The 16,740-nt window shown below is 47.9% G+C and overlaps 1 protein-coding gene across 1 annotated transcript in view; it reads left to right on the top strand.

The window, feature by feature from the left end:
• Myom3 (myomesin 3) overlaps window positions 1–6,282 on the top strand; it is a 51,207-nt gene extending 44,925 nt beyond the window's left edge. The window contains exons 32-36 of the mRNA XM_059256192.1: window positions 162–325; window positions 1,285–1,321; window positions 1,491–1,513; window positions 3,560–3,615; window positions 4,976–6,282. Of these exons, the coding sequence (XP_059112175.1) occupies window positions 162–325; window positions 1,285–1,321; window positions 1,491–1,513; window positions 3,560–3,615; window positions 4,976–5,239 (544 nt within the window). The 3' untranslated portion in view covers window positions 5,240–6,282. The remainder of the gene's footprint in view (window positions 1–161; window positions 326–1,284; window positions 1,322–1,490; window positions 1,514–3,559; window positions 3,616–4,975) is intronic.
• Window positions 6,283–16,740: the final 10,458 nt, after the last annotated feature.

Below are 16,740 nucleotides of genomic sequence, written 5' to 3' on the forward strand. Positions count from 1 at the left end.
TGAAACCCTGAACAATGAATTTGTGAATGGATCTATAGCAACTGTCTGGTGGGTGGTCACACTTCTCAGTCCCCCATCTGAAAACAACACCCAAAAGAGGGTCTGTGGACAGAGAATCAGACCCACAGTCAATCTTAGCCATTCTCTGCCTTTGCATTCAGAGACAAGCGTCTGGAGAGTGGCGACCGGGTAAGGGCGGGCACCACCCTGGATGAGATCTGGCTCCACATCCTGGACCCCAAGGACTCGGATAAGGGCAAATACACCCTGGAGATAACTGCTGGGAAAGAAGTCCGACAACTCTCAGCAGATCTGTCTGGGCAAGGTAAGCCACCCTCCTGTCTGTCTGTGTGCTGAGAGGCCTTTCTAGAAAATCACATGGGGTAGGGAGTGTGGCACACATCTGTAGTCCCCACGCTAAGGCAGGAGGATCCAGAGTTCAAGGTCATCCTCAGCTCCATAGTGAACTTGAGACCAGCCCAGACTACATACAACCTTGTCTCACTCACCACAGAGGACAGAGGGGTGACAAGATGGCTCAGGGGTTAAAAGCATTCGCTACAAAAACCCGGTGCCCTGAGGTCGAGTTCCAGAACCCACATAAAAATAGAAGAGGAGTCGGGTGGTGGTGGTGCATGCCTTTAATCCTAGCACTCGGGAGGCAGAGGCAGGTGGATCTTTGTGAGTTCGAGGCCAGCCTGGTCTACAAAGCAAGATCCAGGAAAGGCACAAAGCTACACAGAGAAACCCTGTCTCAGAAAAAAAAAAAAAAAATGGAAGAGGAGAAACAACTTCGTGAGATTGTCCTCTGACCTTCACATCCACGCACAATAATTATAATTTTTAAAAAAATTTTAGCCGAGCGGCTGATAGCACACGCCTTTAATCTCAACACTTAGAAGACAGAGGCAGGCAGATCTCTGTGAGTTTGAGGCCAGCCTGATCTACAAAGCGAGTTCCAGGGCAGCCAAGGCTACAAAGAGAAATCCTGTCTCAAAAAATCAAAACAAAACAAAAATTTTAAAGGAAAATTCCGTAATGAGGTCAGACAGGGAGGCACATACATCCCTGCAATCTTAACACTTAGGAAGTAGAGGCAGGTTCAAAGTCAGGTCCTAGGCCACACAGTGGGAACTTGTCTTCAAAAGATAAAGAGAAAAGAGGGTCCCAACTTTTGGGAAGTTCTCTCCTCCTCCAAGCCTCGCACCGCCCTGTGAGAATCCTGGAATGGGAGGGAAGTTACCAAGAGTCCCCTGAGCCCTGTCCTGCTTCTCTGTCCTACAGCTTTTGACGATGCCCTGGCAGAGCACCAGAGACTGAAGTAAGTGTCCCCCACAGTCTCCTTGTGAATCACGGGGCCCCCGAAGGGGTGGAGTGACTATTTTCGGGCCCCTTCCCGGAGCCCTATCCAGCTCCACCTTCCTGGTCTCACAGGGTAAGAGAAATGACATGCGACAACACAACACTGTGTTCCCATTTCTGTCTTTCAGGGCCTTGGCCGTCATTGAGAAGAGTGAGTCCCCAGTGCTCTCCTTCCTCACGTTCCTGAGTCTAAGCTGGCTTCTCTAGAACCCAGCCTGCTGGCAGACAGCCAAAGTCCCAGCTCCCCAGCAGGCTCCATGGAGTTCTGGGGCCTCACTGGGCTACTGGGGACACCTGGGAGCTAGCTGTAAAAAGACAGATGGATAAGGAAGTCATGGGTTAGACAGGCCTGGTGTGGGTCTGGTGCCGAGTGGGTGCACACAACTCTTGGTGGGAACCCCAAAGGCAGGGAACTGAGAGGAATGAGCTAGCCTTTCCAAGTCGGCCTTAAGAAGAGGATGACCTGGAACTTGAATATGAGGCTTGGGGGAGGGGGGATGGAGGTGATGATGGGTCTAACCCAGAATTGCCCCAGGCCCAGGGGATGTGACACAGCTTCTGAGCTACCCAAAAAAAAAAACATTAATCCATGTTCAAATCTGCCCCACTTATGAGGTCCCCCCCACCCCGCCCCACCCAAGCTGGCTTTGAACAGCCCAGTGTTGGGACTATAACCCTCAGGTTTCCCTGGCTCAGTGATGGGTGATAGGATTTCAGTGACAGACAGTGGCGGCAGCAGAGTCCCACAGCCTTGCCAGCCTGACAAGGAAGGGACCTAGATGGCTAGATGCAGTGTAAAGTATACTGCAGGACCATCAACACAGAGATGTTGGTGACCCTCCCTGCATGATGCCATTGTTCCCTACTGTCCCCAAGTGACGGGAAGGACAAGCATTGGATATGTAACTGCAGCCCTGACAATTCAAGGTTCCAAGTGAGCTTACCGTGTCAGCCAACATTAGGGGAGACGGTACATCCAAAAGCCAGCCTCACATGCGCTCAGGACAGAGGGGACCCTTACACCATCACCAAGTTATATGCCAGTCGGGTTGGGGTTTTAGCTCAGTGGTAGAGTGCTTGCCTAGCAAGCGCAAGGCCCTGGGTTCGGTACTCAGCTCCAGAAAAAAAAAAAATAGAAAAAGTTATATGCCTGACACAAATATCCCCTCCCAGCCAGGACTCCCATAGAAGGAATTTAAACTTGACTACATATGGTTGCTGGGGCTGGAGAAATCAGAGTCAGTGAGAAAAATGGGTCCGCTCCCTTAGCTGTGGAGAGCTGGTGCAAATTCCTGCCTGTGGGCGGAGTTTTCCTGTCCTGCAGCTGCTCTCAAATAATCACTCAGAGGCTTAATATTAATTAAGCTCGGTCAATAGCTCCAGCTTGTTACTAACTAGCTCTTACATTTTAAGTTAACCCATATTCCTTATTTACACTCTGCCATGTGGCAGTACCTTTATTAGCATGGCACATTCATCTCCTGCTCCCTCTGCAACTACCTGTTGACCCTCTGACTCCGCCCTTCTGCATCCCAGCATTCTCTGTTTGATTGTCCCACCTAACTTTATCCTACCTTGCTATAGGCCAATCAGCTTCTTTAGTCCAATGAGAGTAATACATATTCACAGTGTACAGAAGGGCCATTCCACAGCACCTGCCCAGGGCAGTGTCCATCTCTGGGACCTTTCCTGTCTGATTCAGGATCCTTCTCCCTTGCACACACTGGACAACAGTCATATGCGCCAAACTTTTTGCACTTCTGGGACGCAGGGTCTAGGTGTCCCCATGGCCTCTGGTGCAGTATAAGGGACACATTTACTCCCTAGTTAGTATTTTATAACCACACTGTCTTCCTGTGGCCACCAGGACCCTCCTTGGACCAGAGTCAGGGTGTCCAAAGAGCTGCCACTTTCCCAGCCCTCTCTTGGTCCTGCCCACTTCCCCATGGGTCAGAGACAAAGTTTGTTGGGTAGATTCTGTTAGCTCCAGTTCATAGCAATCCCATTCACCTTCTTTCTCTTGAGGACAAGGCAATCACTGTCACTCCTGGGTACCGCTCATCCTAGTGCACGGGACAGGATGTTGAGGCAGAAACTAGAAGGCTCCCTGATACTAACCCTCCACGCTGAGGAAAGCTGCTGGGCAGGAGGGCAGCTGGCAGAACTTCAGCACTCAGGTCTTTTCTTTCCATTCCAGATCGGGCCAAGGTGGTGAGGGGCCTGCCAGACGTGGCCACCATCATGGAAGATAAGGTACCATTCCTCCCAACCCACAACCAGCCAGCCCATGCTTGTGTCCCCTCGAGGATTCCTTCTGGGTCATGATAGAGTGGAGTGCTATGGATTCGAGAGCCCAAGGGGACAGGCTGACCAGGGAGGTGGACCCACCACAGCTGGCCAAGTGACTCAATGGTCACATGTGTATCTGAGCCTGGTGTCAGACCCCTGTGCTCCACCCGCCTCTGTCCCATCTTTAGAGTCTTGGTGGAGCCTGTGCCTCTGGCTTCCACGAGAGTTCAACTAGAGAACCCTTGAAAGCTGTAGTGATTTCAAAGTCTCCTGCTGGCTTTCTGCAGGCTACTAGTACATGTTAGTACATATCTCCTCGGGGCAACCACTGAAAATAGAGTATTGGTTCTAGTCCCTCTTGACAGCGAGGGAAACTGAGACCTAGGGTGGTTAAGTGTGACACAACCTGATGGATAGAGCTGAGGTTCGTACCCCAGCAGCCTAATTCCAGAGCCTGGGAGCTTCATCATTATGTTGTAGTATTCTGCCTTAGACCTCACTCAAGAGCTTCCCAACTCAATTCACAAACCTTGGTGTTAAAGTCATACAATCTTCAGGGATGGGAGATGGCTCAGCAGTTAAGAGCACTGGCTGCTCTTCCAGAGGAACCAAGTTCAATTCCCAGCACCCACATGGTGGCTCACAAGCATCTGTAATTCCGGTTTGAGGGGATCTAATGCCCTCTTCTGACTCCTGAGAACACACATATATACACACATGCAGGCAAACATTCATACACAAATTTTTAAAAACAATATGATCTTATTTATGTGGTAATGTCACAGTGGCATATATCTTACCAAAAGCAAAAGTGCAAAGTGCAGGCCATTCTGGGTAGGCCATTGCTAGAGAATCATCTAAGATTCTACCTAGGAAGGTTTCCTGTAGAAGGCTGAGGGTTGGAGAAGGGGGTTGAAATAAAACATGTCCCCCTTTACGGGTTACAACAGAACACTGGAAGAGCTGGGGACGTAGCTCAGTTGGTAGAGTGTTTGCCTAGCATGCACAAAGCCCTGGGTTCAATCTCCAACACTACATAAGCTGGGCATGCGTGTATCCCAGCTCTGAGGATGTAGAGGCAGGAAGAGAGAAGTTCAAGGTCATACCCAGCCACCTGGCAAGTTCAGGGCCAGTCTAGGATACATGAGACCTTGTTTTTAAAACGCACAGGCAAACACGCCCATGCACACATGCATGCACGCACACATACCCTTTGTTCATAGCAGCTGCCTGTACTGGGAACTCTCCATGTGCGGCTTAAAGGCAGATGCGGAGTTCAAGTTACAAGGAACTAAAATTGCTCTCTTCCTGTCAATTAAAACAGACCCTGTGCCTGACCTGCGTCATCTCAGGAGACCCATCCCCTGAAATCTCTTGGCTAAAGAATGACCAGCCTGTCTCCTTCCTTGACCGATACCACATGGAGGTGAAGGGTACTGAGGTCACCATCACCATTGATAAGGTCACCAGTGAAGACAGTGGGCGCTATGGCATCTTTGTCAAGAACAAGTATGGCTCAGAAACGGGCCAGGTCACCATCAGCGTGTTCAAACATGGGGAGGAGCCCAAGGAGCTGAAGAAGATGTAACGGGAATGTCCAGGGACAGCCTGAGATCCACCCTACACATACCAGCAGGCCAACCAGTGGGTCATAACTTAGTACAGGCTATGGGGGTGGGACAGGGAAAGGGACAAGGACATGACAGAGCTAGACCCAGTATACCAAAGAAGATGAGCAAAGATTTTGCTGGGGTCCTCAGAGGACTCCGGGATGTGGGGTAAGCCCTGGCTTTAGAAACCGGAAGCTGGGGTACAGGACTCAGTTTCACAAAAGCGCTTCACAAGCCTTTCTCATCCATCAGATGGGCATTCCTAGCCACTCCGAGGGGCTTTATGAAAATCCCTTATCAATCTATATCAGTGGGTCACAGCAGGAGGCACCTTTGCTCTGCAGGGGACAGTTGGTAAAGCTGACAGAGTTTGGTTGTCGCAACTGGAAGTGTTTACTGGCATTGAGTAGGTTGAGGCTGCAGATGGTGGTGAGCACTTCAGCTCCCATGGCACAGAATAGATCCTGTTTTAGGACAGGGTTGTTACAGTTCTGTAAGTCCATCACTCATTGGAAGAATAGCGCACACAAGGCTGAGGACGACCCTGGAGCTACATAGGTAAACGTTACGCAGCCCCCCTCCCCACCCCCACCCCCGAAACGGACTTGGGTGCAGGTGACTCCAGGGCAAGGCAGGAGATAATAAAGGTCACTAAATGGGTCCACGTAAAGTATCTTCACTGATCAGAGGAAGTGGGCAATGGCCAATCCAACTGGGAGATGCAGCGCTTTACAGTGCCCTTCAACACTGGGTGGGACGGGGCCCTAAAAGGTGACTTCAGTCTGGCCGTGGAGATGGGAGGAGGACACCGCAGGAGCAGGAGTGGCAGGAGCAAAGGTGAGGACCGAAGAGAGTCTGCCCCTGCCTAGGTGACCTGGGATGCCAGACATGCAGCTGATGACCTTCCAACACGGAGCCTATATGACCTGTGACAGACACTTTGGCTGGCCTTACGCTGTGGATCTCAGTACACAGCTGGACATTTGTCTGCCTTCCAATTTCTCCTACTGCAAACAAGATTGGGAGGCGTTATAAAATTATAGCTGTTTGTTCCTAAAGCTTCGATAACTTCGGAAATTATAAAAGAGGAAATAAAAAAAAAATCCGTATTCTCGAGATCAGGAGGCAGCCCTGCCTGTGGTTTCTGAAATGACCTTAGAACTGAGGGACAAAAGGAACCAGCCCTCAGCCCAGCAGCTAGTCACCCAGCAGGATATGTGGGCGTCTGCAGCCCCCAGCGGCTCATGTTCTGGGCTCCATGGTGCTTAACGAGATCTCTGCTGAGGAGAGGTAGGGATAGGGGTGGGAGGTCTTGATGAAAGTTTGGGGAGCCATGCAGGTCTTTCTTTTATCACTAATGTGTGTGTGTGTATGTGTGTGTGTGTGTGTGTGTGTGTGTGTATGCACGTGTGCACACCATGGCGTGCATGCGGAGGCCAGGTGACTTACGAGAGCTGGTTCTCTCCTTCCATCATGTCAGTTCCAGAAATCAGACTCAGGTCATCAGGTTGCGGGTGTGTTTGTTCTCTGAGTCATCTCACCCCCAAACACCTCGACTTCAAATACCTTTCTGTCTTCCGGCCATGGGTCTTGCAAGTATTCTTCCTTTTTCTGAGCCTCAGTTTCCCATCTATAAAACAATAAGACTATCAAGTAAAGGTGACACATGCCTGTAGTTCCAGAACCTCAGAGGTGGAGGCAGGAGGATCATGAGTTCAAGGTTATCCTCAGCTTTATAGTGAGTTCAAAATCAGCCTGGACTACATAAGACCTGTCTCAGAATTTTTGTTTGTTTGTTTTTTCGAGACAGGGTTTCTCTGTGTAGCTTTTGGAGCCTGTCCTGGATCTCACAGAGATCCACCTGCCTCTGCCTCCTGAGTGCTGGGATTAAAGGCGTGCGCCACCACCGCCCGGCAAGAAATAATTTTAATTAATTTAAAAAGCAGTGAGCCAATAAGATACCTCCATGGGTGAGGTGCTCACTGGACAGGCCCAACAACCTGAGTTCAATCCCACATAAAGGCGAAAAGAGAGAAATGGCTCCACAAAATTGTCCTCTGACCTCCCACGTGCACACAGCCACGTGCATCATACACTGGCATGCACATACATACAAATAATAATAATTAATAAAAATTGGGGATAGTGAAATGACTCACTGGCTAAAAGCATTTGCCATACAAGCCTGACAACCTGAGTTCAATCCTAGCAGCCACATGAAAAACCCCAGCATCTTTACATCAGGATGGGAGGCAGAGACAGGAGGATCTTCCAGAAGCCAGCAGGCCAGATCGTCTAGTGTATGCAATGTGGTTGAAACAAGAGAGACCCTACTGTAACAACGTGGAGAGAGAGAGAATCAACTGCCAGAAGTTGTCCACTCCTTGTATGTGCTCTGTGGCACACATGCATCCCCTGCCACACAATAATTAATAAATACATAAATGCAAATTTCCAAGCCAGGCTGAGGTAGCGCATGCCTTCAATCCAAAGACTTGGGAGGCAGAGGCAGGCAGATCTCTGTGAGTTCGAGACCAGCTTGGTCTACAGAGTGAGTTCTAGGACAGCCAAGGCTACACAGAGAAACCCTGTCTCAAAAAACAATACAAAACAAAAAGTAATTTCCAGGGCCTATCCAACTGACACTAAATTTTTTAATGTATCATTATTATTATTACTTTCCACAACTCTGTTCTCCTTTGCTTTTCTTTCCTATAAAAATGTGGTGTAGGAAAAAAGCTCCCTCCTGACCCACACTCCCATTCATTCCCATACTCAAAATCTCTAAAAGGAATCTTCGGGCTTTCCTGTGTCTATGAAAACAGAGCAGCACTTGGGTGACATTGAAAAGCTATTAACCATAAAGGAACATAGTGTGAGCGCCCCCTATTGGCATGGTTTGTGTTGCATTCTAAAAAACAGATATAGGAAAGCCTACCCTGGGGAAAACGGGAGCGTCTTATTTAGGTGATTAAAGTCGTGAGCCACCACCGCCCACCTTTATTTAGGTGACAAGTCCATTTGGGAACAGAAGCTGGCCCCTGCTGCTGCTTTAGAGTCTCTGTAGCACATTAATCATAGATGGGTTGTTTTTTGTTTGTTTGTTTGTTTGTTTGTTTGTTTTTAAATCCCTGATCCGATAATTCCAATATCCCGGGCATCCCTGAGCCTGTCTCTGATACCTTGTGTGGTCTGCCTTCTAGCCTGCCTTTGTATTTTCCTGTGGAAAGACAGACCAGATAAAAATAACCAGGTAAAAATAACTGTCATAAATAATAAAACATCACATTTTTTATGAGAAAGGTACAGGCTTTTAATTATTATTTAAATCTAATTTTATTAAATTTATTATATAAATAAATTGGCATAAATAAAAGGGAAAAAATAAAGGCTTTTAATGCTGAGGGGAGGTATAAAGTGTGGAAGAAGAAAAAATATTATCTGATGTGTGACTGGGTCTCAGGTTTTGGGGGAAGAGCAATCTCATGTAGCCCAGGCTGGCCTGGAGCTGGCTATGTAGCCAAGGATGACCTTGAACTCCTGATCCTTGAGACATCACTTCCCCAGCACTGGCATTACAAGCATACCCAGTTTAGGCAGTGCTGGGGATTGAACTCAGGGCCTTGTGCATGCTGGGTAAGCTGCATCTCAGGTCCTGAATCTCAAACTTGGGTGAACCTGTGCCCAGTCCCTGAATTCCACACACACCCCTCGGCTTTTCTTTCCTCCCCAACGGTGGGACAGGAAAACTCCATGGCTAGCAGTATGTGTTTCCTTCAGCTGATTAGGACCTGGTAAAATGGTTGTCCTAAGGTCAGGTTCTAGCGGGACTAGAATGCTCTAGCATGTTAAAAGCTGGTTAATTTTTCCTCCTCCTGTTGGATATCAGAGGGGATTTTTCTCAGCTATTCACTGTAAGGACATGGTCTGGCTCCTACAGGTAAAACTCACAAAAGTGGGGGAGCCCCCAGAAGGCTGGATCCCCTCAAATTCTCCCTCAGACTTGGTCAACTGAGTCTCCAGCACTGCTTCCCATGTCCCCATGAGTCCCTGTGTTCACCTGTCTGTCTCTCCACCCCTAGAGATGGCAATATGCCTTGTGTCCTTAACTTCTAAGACAGATGGGTCTAAGAAGAGAGGTTCGGTACTTGTTAGACCAGACTGCCAAGCAGAGGCCCCAGCTGAAGAACACAGCCTCCTGTGGAGGCTGGAGAGCTGTCTGAGGCTCTTTTCTGGTTGTTGTGATACAATATCCTGACAAATGCAATTTAAAGGATAAAAGGTTAATTCTAGCTCACATCTCAGGGGACTAGTCCATCATGGCAGGGAAGGCAAGGGAGCAGGGACTTGGTTACTTCTCATCTGTAGTCAGGAGCAGAGAGCGACAAAAGAATGTGTGCGTGTGTGGGCAATGAATGAATGTGTGCATGTGTGCCAGGGCTCAGCAGGACCCCTTTTTACACAGCACTGGATCTTCTGCCTAGGGGAATGAATGGTGCTACCCACAGTGGACCGGTCTCCCCGGTTCAGATAATCCCTTACAGACATTCTTGGCAGCCCATCCTCCAGGTCATTTCGAGCTCATCAAGGTGACAATTAGCACTAGTTATCACAAGGCCTCCCACACTCACTCTGACCTCTTGCACTTAGTCCTAAGGGGATCTCCAGTACCACAGGGACAGGGCCCAAGTGAGGAGAGAGACACGAACCAACAACCTGCCCGTGGGTCTTTTCCATCTCCAGCTTCTACATTCCTTGAGCCTGGGGTAAGTGGCCCTATGGTCCAGTGAAGCCAGACTGCCCATCTTCATCTCTAGCAGCTTGGAAGCCTGGCCTTCCCTGTACTCTCCCTTTCCAACCTGCTCCAAGACCCCCTGACTCCTGCCTGCTCCTCCCAGCATCCTCAGCTATGATTCCCATCAGCCTCTCCTACCATTCTTTGCCTGACTCCTCCTGGGAATAGCTCAGTTCACTCAGTCTGAGTCCTGGTCCCCTGTGTGGAACACTGGACATGAGGAACCTTGACTCTTACGTGACAGGAACCCATAAGCAGCACACAAGCAAAGAATCTCCAGAATACCCTAACAGGGGATCTCCCAACATGTTATTCTTTCAAAGAGCCCAGGCCGAACGTGCAGGTTGGAGGAAGCACGGGCAGCCAGCAGAGTCCCCTCAGTAACATACTCTTTTCCCACCCTAGTTATACCACCTCTCACAGAATAAGCAGCGCCAGACGGGAAGAGCACCAGGTACAGGAGCCTGGCTGGCAGGAAGCGGCAGGTCTGGGTGATAACTACTGCTAGAGGTCCGCTGAGGCTCCAGGTGGATACTTTTAATACTTAGCTGCCCCCCTCCAATTAATTAACTTTTAAAAATTCCAAATAGCTTTAAGCAACGTAGGTGACATTTTCACACACACACACACACACACACACACACACACACACAGGTGCAAATATGAAAAAATGAAGCAACATTCCTCAGACGTCTCTAATGACAGGAAGCCAGATATTTGATTTTCAGCATTTGAGAAATTGCAGAAGCTGGAGACATTTCAGCAAAGGAAGGCCCTGGGTAAGGGCAAAACAAATTACACAGGCTGTGAGGAATGTACCCCGCCCCGCTGGGCCTCCCAGAAATCTACCGTGTCTGAGCCGACCTTTTCCAATGACCTGTCTGTCCTGTGCTAGCTGGTCTACAGAAGAAGAAACTAAAAAGCCTTTTTGTTCCCAATGAGGATTGTCCATGAGGAAATGAGTCTTCCGGGGTTTTGCTTTAAATGCTCCGGTGTAGGGTGAAGCAGGAGGAGAGAAATGAGAAAGTTAATAGTGGTGTTTCTTAGTGGGACGTGGTGGCTCACGTGGTAATCCCAGCACACGGGGGCTGAGGCAGAAGGGTTGCTGTGAACACAAGGAAATGGGAGCTACATAGTGAGTTCCAGACCAGGGTACAGAGTAGAGACCCTGTCTCAAAAAGTCTATGTATTAAAAAAAGAAGAAGAAGAAGAAGCCGGCTGGTGGTGGCACACGCTTTTAATCCCAGCACTCAGGAGGCAGAGCCAGGTGGATCTCTGTGAGTTTGAGGCCAGCCTGGTCTACAGAGCGAGATCTAGGACAGGTACCAAAGCTACACAGAGAAACCCTGTCTCGAAAAACAAACAAACAAAAAAAAAGCATTTGTATTATATATTATATGCATCTACTAGAGATAATTCTTAGAGCCTGGTGGTAGCGAGCTAGAATTCTCTCTAGTTTGTGTATGTTTGACATTTTTTTCAAAGTAAACTTAAGGAACCCCAGGGGGAAAGAAACCCTCAACTGTCTTTTCATCTGAAGTTCGAGTATTATTTTAGGGTACTGAATTCAGGCACATGAGTGCAGACTCCCTCTCTTGGGATTGGTGTGGCCTGGTTTTGTCCAATTGTCCTAACTCTAATTAACAGAAGCTCTCCTTAGAAACACTTCTCTGGCCACTGGGATGGCTCTGAAGGTCAAGGAGGCTGCCGGGCACTCCCCACAGTGGCTTTTCCTGAACAAGCTGTAGACAGTCTTCCAGCTGACATGGGATGTTTCCCCTGGCATCTGTCATAGCTGGGTCATAGTTGAAAGTAGAAGTGATGAATGTGGGCTGGCACCCACACTCCAAGGCTACGAAAAAGTCCGTGGGAACATATCTGTGCAGGGTTGCTTCAATTCGAAGCTGCCTAAATCCTCTTCTCTTATTGGATTTTACTTTGTTTTGCTGTTTTAAACAGTAAAAGGCCTGGCCTTGAGCAAGTTACTTAATATGTCTTCTTTTAAAATACTGCTTTACATTCATTTATTTTACATTTTATTTACTTATATATTGTGTGGCGTGTATGTATGTGTTTGAGTGAGGGTACATGTTTGAAGGCCAGAGGTCAAGTTGGGTGTCTTACTCAATTGTGTTCCACCTTATTTTTTGAGACAGGTTCTCTTGATGAACTGGAGCTCACCAATTCCACAGGCTAGCAAGCCCCAGAGATCCTCCTGTCTCTGTCTTCCCAAGGTTGAGACTATGAGTTCGAGCTGCCATGCCTAGCTTTAGTACATGGATAGTGGGGATCTGAACACAGGTACTCATGCTTACAAAGCACTTTGCCTGCTAAGCCATTTCCCCACCCACTGGACCAGGTTCTTAGAGAACAAGAAATGTTTTCCCCCTTGGGGAAACTATTTCATGACCAACTGAACTATGACATAATTAGGTTATTTTTAATGTAATTATCTGTTCCAGAGCAAACCTCAGCCTGTATGTCCCTGAATGCACAGCTAATTAAATGTAATTAATGCTAGTCTGAAGGGCATTCACAGCTTGAGAGCAAGGTAGCAAGCTCTAATTAATAGCCTTGCATTTTTCCCCTCCTACTGGGTATAACTTTTGGCCACTTGAGTCCTTTTGTTTATGTCAATAGGAAGTTAAAATTGTGGCTAACTAGGAAGTTAGCTAATAGGTTGTTTTGTGCCCATCAGCTAGCACATGGCATCATGGCTCACCTTAGTAACAGATTTGCTGGTGGGAGGGCAGAGGCTAAATTCTGAGAAAGATTATTTCAATTAAAAAAAACTTTTTAATTATGTGTACCTGTGTATGTCTGTGTGGGGGTATATGCACATAAGTGCAGGTTCCTGCTGAGGCCAGAAGAGGGCACCACATTCTTTAGAGCTGGAGGGTTACAGGTAGTTGTGAGCCACCAACACAGGTGCCAGGAACCAAAGTCCATCCTTTGTAAGAGCAACAAGGGCTTTGTACTGCTGAGTCATCCCTGTGTCCCTCCATGACTTATGAAGCAAAGCTATTAATAGACATGGAGAGTGCAAACATAGACATATGTTTGGTTCCAATAACCTACTTCTCATTACATTCCCACATAGAAGCCCATGGATGCTATCACCTTACATTGTGTTAAATGGTCCATTGTTTTTTGGAAGCCATTAGGCATGTGTGTGTTATAAAAAATTATAGCGCTGTTTTGTCTTTTTGAGACAGGTTTTCATGTAGCCTTTCAGTGAAATATGTAGCCGAGGATGAACCTGAACTCATGACCTTCCTGCTTCCACCTCCCAAGCACTGTGGTTACAGGTACACACCACCACATCCAGATTTTGTTGTTGTAGACCAGCCTGTCCTGGAACTCACTATGTAGCCCAGGCTGGCGTAAAACTCAAGGATGATCCTCCAGGGTGCCTCAGCTTTCCCAGTGCTGGTCCCATGGGGGCACACCTGGCTAATTTCTACTTTTGAACCCAAATTCCAGACTCAATTAGACTCTGGACAGCTTGAGAAGAGATGCAGAGTCCCCATGACTGACACTTCATGTCCTCCCTAATCTAGAGTCCCATCACCCTGACACTGGTGTCCTTCCCACTCCAGGAAAATCACAGAATGGAAAAAACCGGCGGGTGGTGGTGGCACACGCCTTTGATCCCAGCACTCGGGAGGCAGAGCCAGGCGGATCTCTGTGAGTTTGAGGCCAGCCTGAGCTACAGAGCGAGATCCCGGCCAGACACCAGAACAACACAGAGAAACCCTGCCTCAAAAAACAAAAAAACAAAAAACAAAAACAAAACAAACAAACAAACAAACAAACAAAAGAATGGAAAAAACCTCTTTGTTGGGAGCAGAGAATGGGGGCAGAAGTCTCAAAAGCCGTTATCAGCTGCAGGGACTTGGCTGAAGGTCACTGAGGGATGACAGTTGTCCTCGGGGCCTTGTGCTAGGCTGGGATGGATGACTCCACCTAAACCTCTTCTCACACTGTGTGGAAGACTGTCAGTGTGATGTATGCTCAGTTCACTCCAAGAACAGGCCCTGAGCTGCAGCTGCTTCCGGCATGGTCTAGGTGCTGACATCTGTTTTCTTGAGGGAGGGAGAAAACCAACATGGACAGCTGAGCACAGCCATGTCAATTCCACTCCAAGTGCCTTAGTTATTTGTCTCCCTGCTGTGAGTAAAGACCTTAAGTGACCACTTAAGGGAGAAAAGCTTCTCCCAGCTCACAATTGCAGGACACGATCCATCCTGGCAGAGATAGAGGAGGCAGGTCCATGAGGCAGCCACGGTCAGGAAGCAGAGAGCCACTACACTGATGAGCAGCTCACTTTCTCCTTTGTTTTGTTCGTTTTGTTTTTGTTTTTGTTTTGAGACAGGGTTTCTCTGTGTAGTTTTGCTACCTGTCCTGGAACTCACTCTGTAGCCCAGGCTGGCCTCAAACTCACAGAGATCCGCCTGGCTCTGCCTCCCGAGTGCTGGGATTAAAGGTGTGCACCACTATGCCTTTCTCCACTTTCTCCCAGGCCATGGAATAGTGCTGCCCACATTCAGGATAGGTTCTCCCTCCACAATTAACCCGTTCTAGGAACTCTCTCACAGGTACACCCAGAGGTTTGTATGCTAGATAATTCTAGAACCTGTCATCAAGTTGACAATCAAGGTTAAAAGTCACACTTAGTAATATGCTCAGAATGGTGAACAGGGAGTTGAACACATACTTACATACCAACGTATGGAGCTGTATTATTCACAACAGGCAGAAGGTGGAAGCGATTCCAGTGTCTGTCAACAGATGAATGGATAACTCACATGAAATACATACATACATACAGACAGACAGACAGACACACACACACACACACACATATAATTGAATATTAATTGGTCTTTAAAAGGGATGAAATTCTAGCACATTATATGACAGGGATAAACTTTAAATGCCAGTATGATTCTACTTAAACGAGTGACCTAGAATAGGCAAATTCAAACAGAGAGCAGGACTGAGGTTGCCAGAGCCTCTGGGGAGAAGGGACTGGGGAGTTTATGGCATGGTGTAGAGTTTCTGCTTGGAGTGATGAACATTTTCCAGAAATAGACAGCGGTGTGATTGCAAAACACTTTAAAACAATTAAATCAGGTAAACTTCATGTTATGTATGTTTCACCACAATTTAAAGAAAATCAGTGGAAACAACTGTCTTGAACCCTGGTGGCTCTGAGGTCCTTGACACCTGTGAGGTGGTGAGGCGACAGATCCTGAATGAAGCAGGAGGCCTCTGGCCACGTTGTCTGGACTGGGCATGGAGGAGGTGATGTTCTGGCCTGAGACTTGAAACGTGAGAGAGGGCCAGCCTTGAAGAGAATGTCCCAGGGGAGGAAGCCACAGGCAGGGAAGACAGCCACAGGAAGGCTGATGGTGTCCAGGGGCACCAGCCAGCAAAGGGACTGAGCTCCAGAGGTCATACTGAATGGCCAGCCACTAGAGAGTCCCAAACAATCATGCCCTAGAGACCAGGTTGCAGAGGGGCCAGAAACAGGAGCTAGGAGACAGTTAAGAGACTACTGCCAGGCCAGAGATGGCTTAGCACTAAGGAGCACTTGTTGCTCTATCACGAGGATGGGAGTTCGAATCCCAGCATCCACTTTAGGAGACACACAAAATGCTTGTAACTCCAGCTGCAGGTGTGTATTTGCTTACGGTGCAGCCACTGTATTGAATGTAAACAACACAAGCACACACTTTTTTAAAAAGGGGGAGTGGAAAAGTGACTCAGAGGTTTAGAGTTACACACTGGACCTGAGTTCAGTCCCCAGCACCCACATCTGGTGGGCCACAAGTGCTTGTAGCTCCAGCTCCAGGGGATCTAGTGCCCTCTTCTGGACTCTGTAGGCAACTGCACTCACACATGCACATCCTCACACACATATGCACATAATTTAAAAAATAAAAACAAGAGGCTACCACCAGCCAGACTTCCTTCACCTAGTCTTACCGAGGTTTCCCTAAATACACAGTTCCTTCTTCTTCTTCTTCTTCTTCTTCTTCTTCTTCTTCTTCTTCTTCTTCTTCTTCTCCTTCTTCTTCTTCCTCCTCTTCCTCCTCCTCCTCTTCTTCTCCTTTTTCTTCTTTTTCTTCTCCTCCTCCTTCTTTTTCTTCTTCTCCTCCTCCTTCTTCTTTTCTTCTTTTTTTTCTTTTTTTTTTTTTTGAGACAGGGTCTCTATATTGCCCTGGCTATCCTAGAACTAGATATGTAGACCAGGCTGACCTTGAACTCACAGAGAAGATCTGGCTGCCTCTGCCTCCTGAATACTGGAATTAAAGGCATGTGCCACCATGCCTGGTTAAACACCCAGCTTCCTAAACTATGTGACCCTCACAAGGAGCTTCTGTAACTAAATGTGAGGGCCTAATATGGGGATTTAACAAGGCAACTCCACGTAGTTAAAAAGGAGGTTTATTTTGGGGTAACTTACAGCCAGTAAAGAGGTTGGTTACAGGATCCGAGAGAGGTAAAGTGCAGTCCAGCAGAGTTCTCTGGAGAACTCTGACTTGGTCCGCCATTCAGCATCCAGGATCACAAGGAACCAAGAGGCCCAGCACGTCCATATCTCAGCTCTTAAGGGCTCCTGTCTCGGCTCCACCCCAGGGGCAGGTCATAGGTAGGCATGGAAGTTACCAGAATCCT

This window comes from Peromyscus eremicus, chromosome 2, assembly GCF_949786415.1.
Source record: "Peromyscus eremicus chromosome 2, PerEre_H2_v1, whole genome shotgun sequence".
Lineage (NCBI taxonomy): Eukaryota > Metazoa > Chordata > Mammalia > Rodentia > Cricetidae > Peromyscus > Peromyscus eremicus.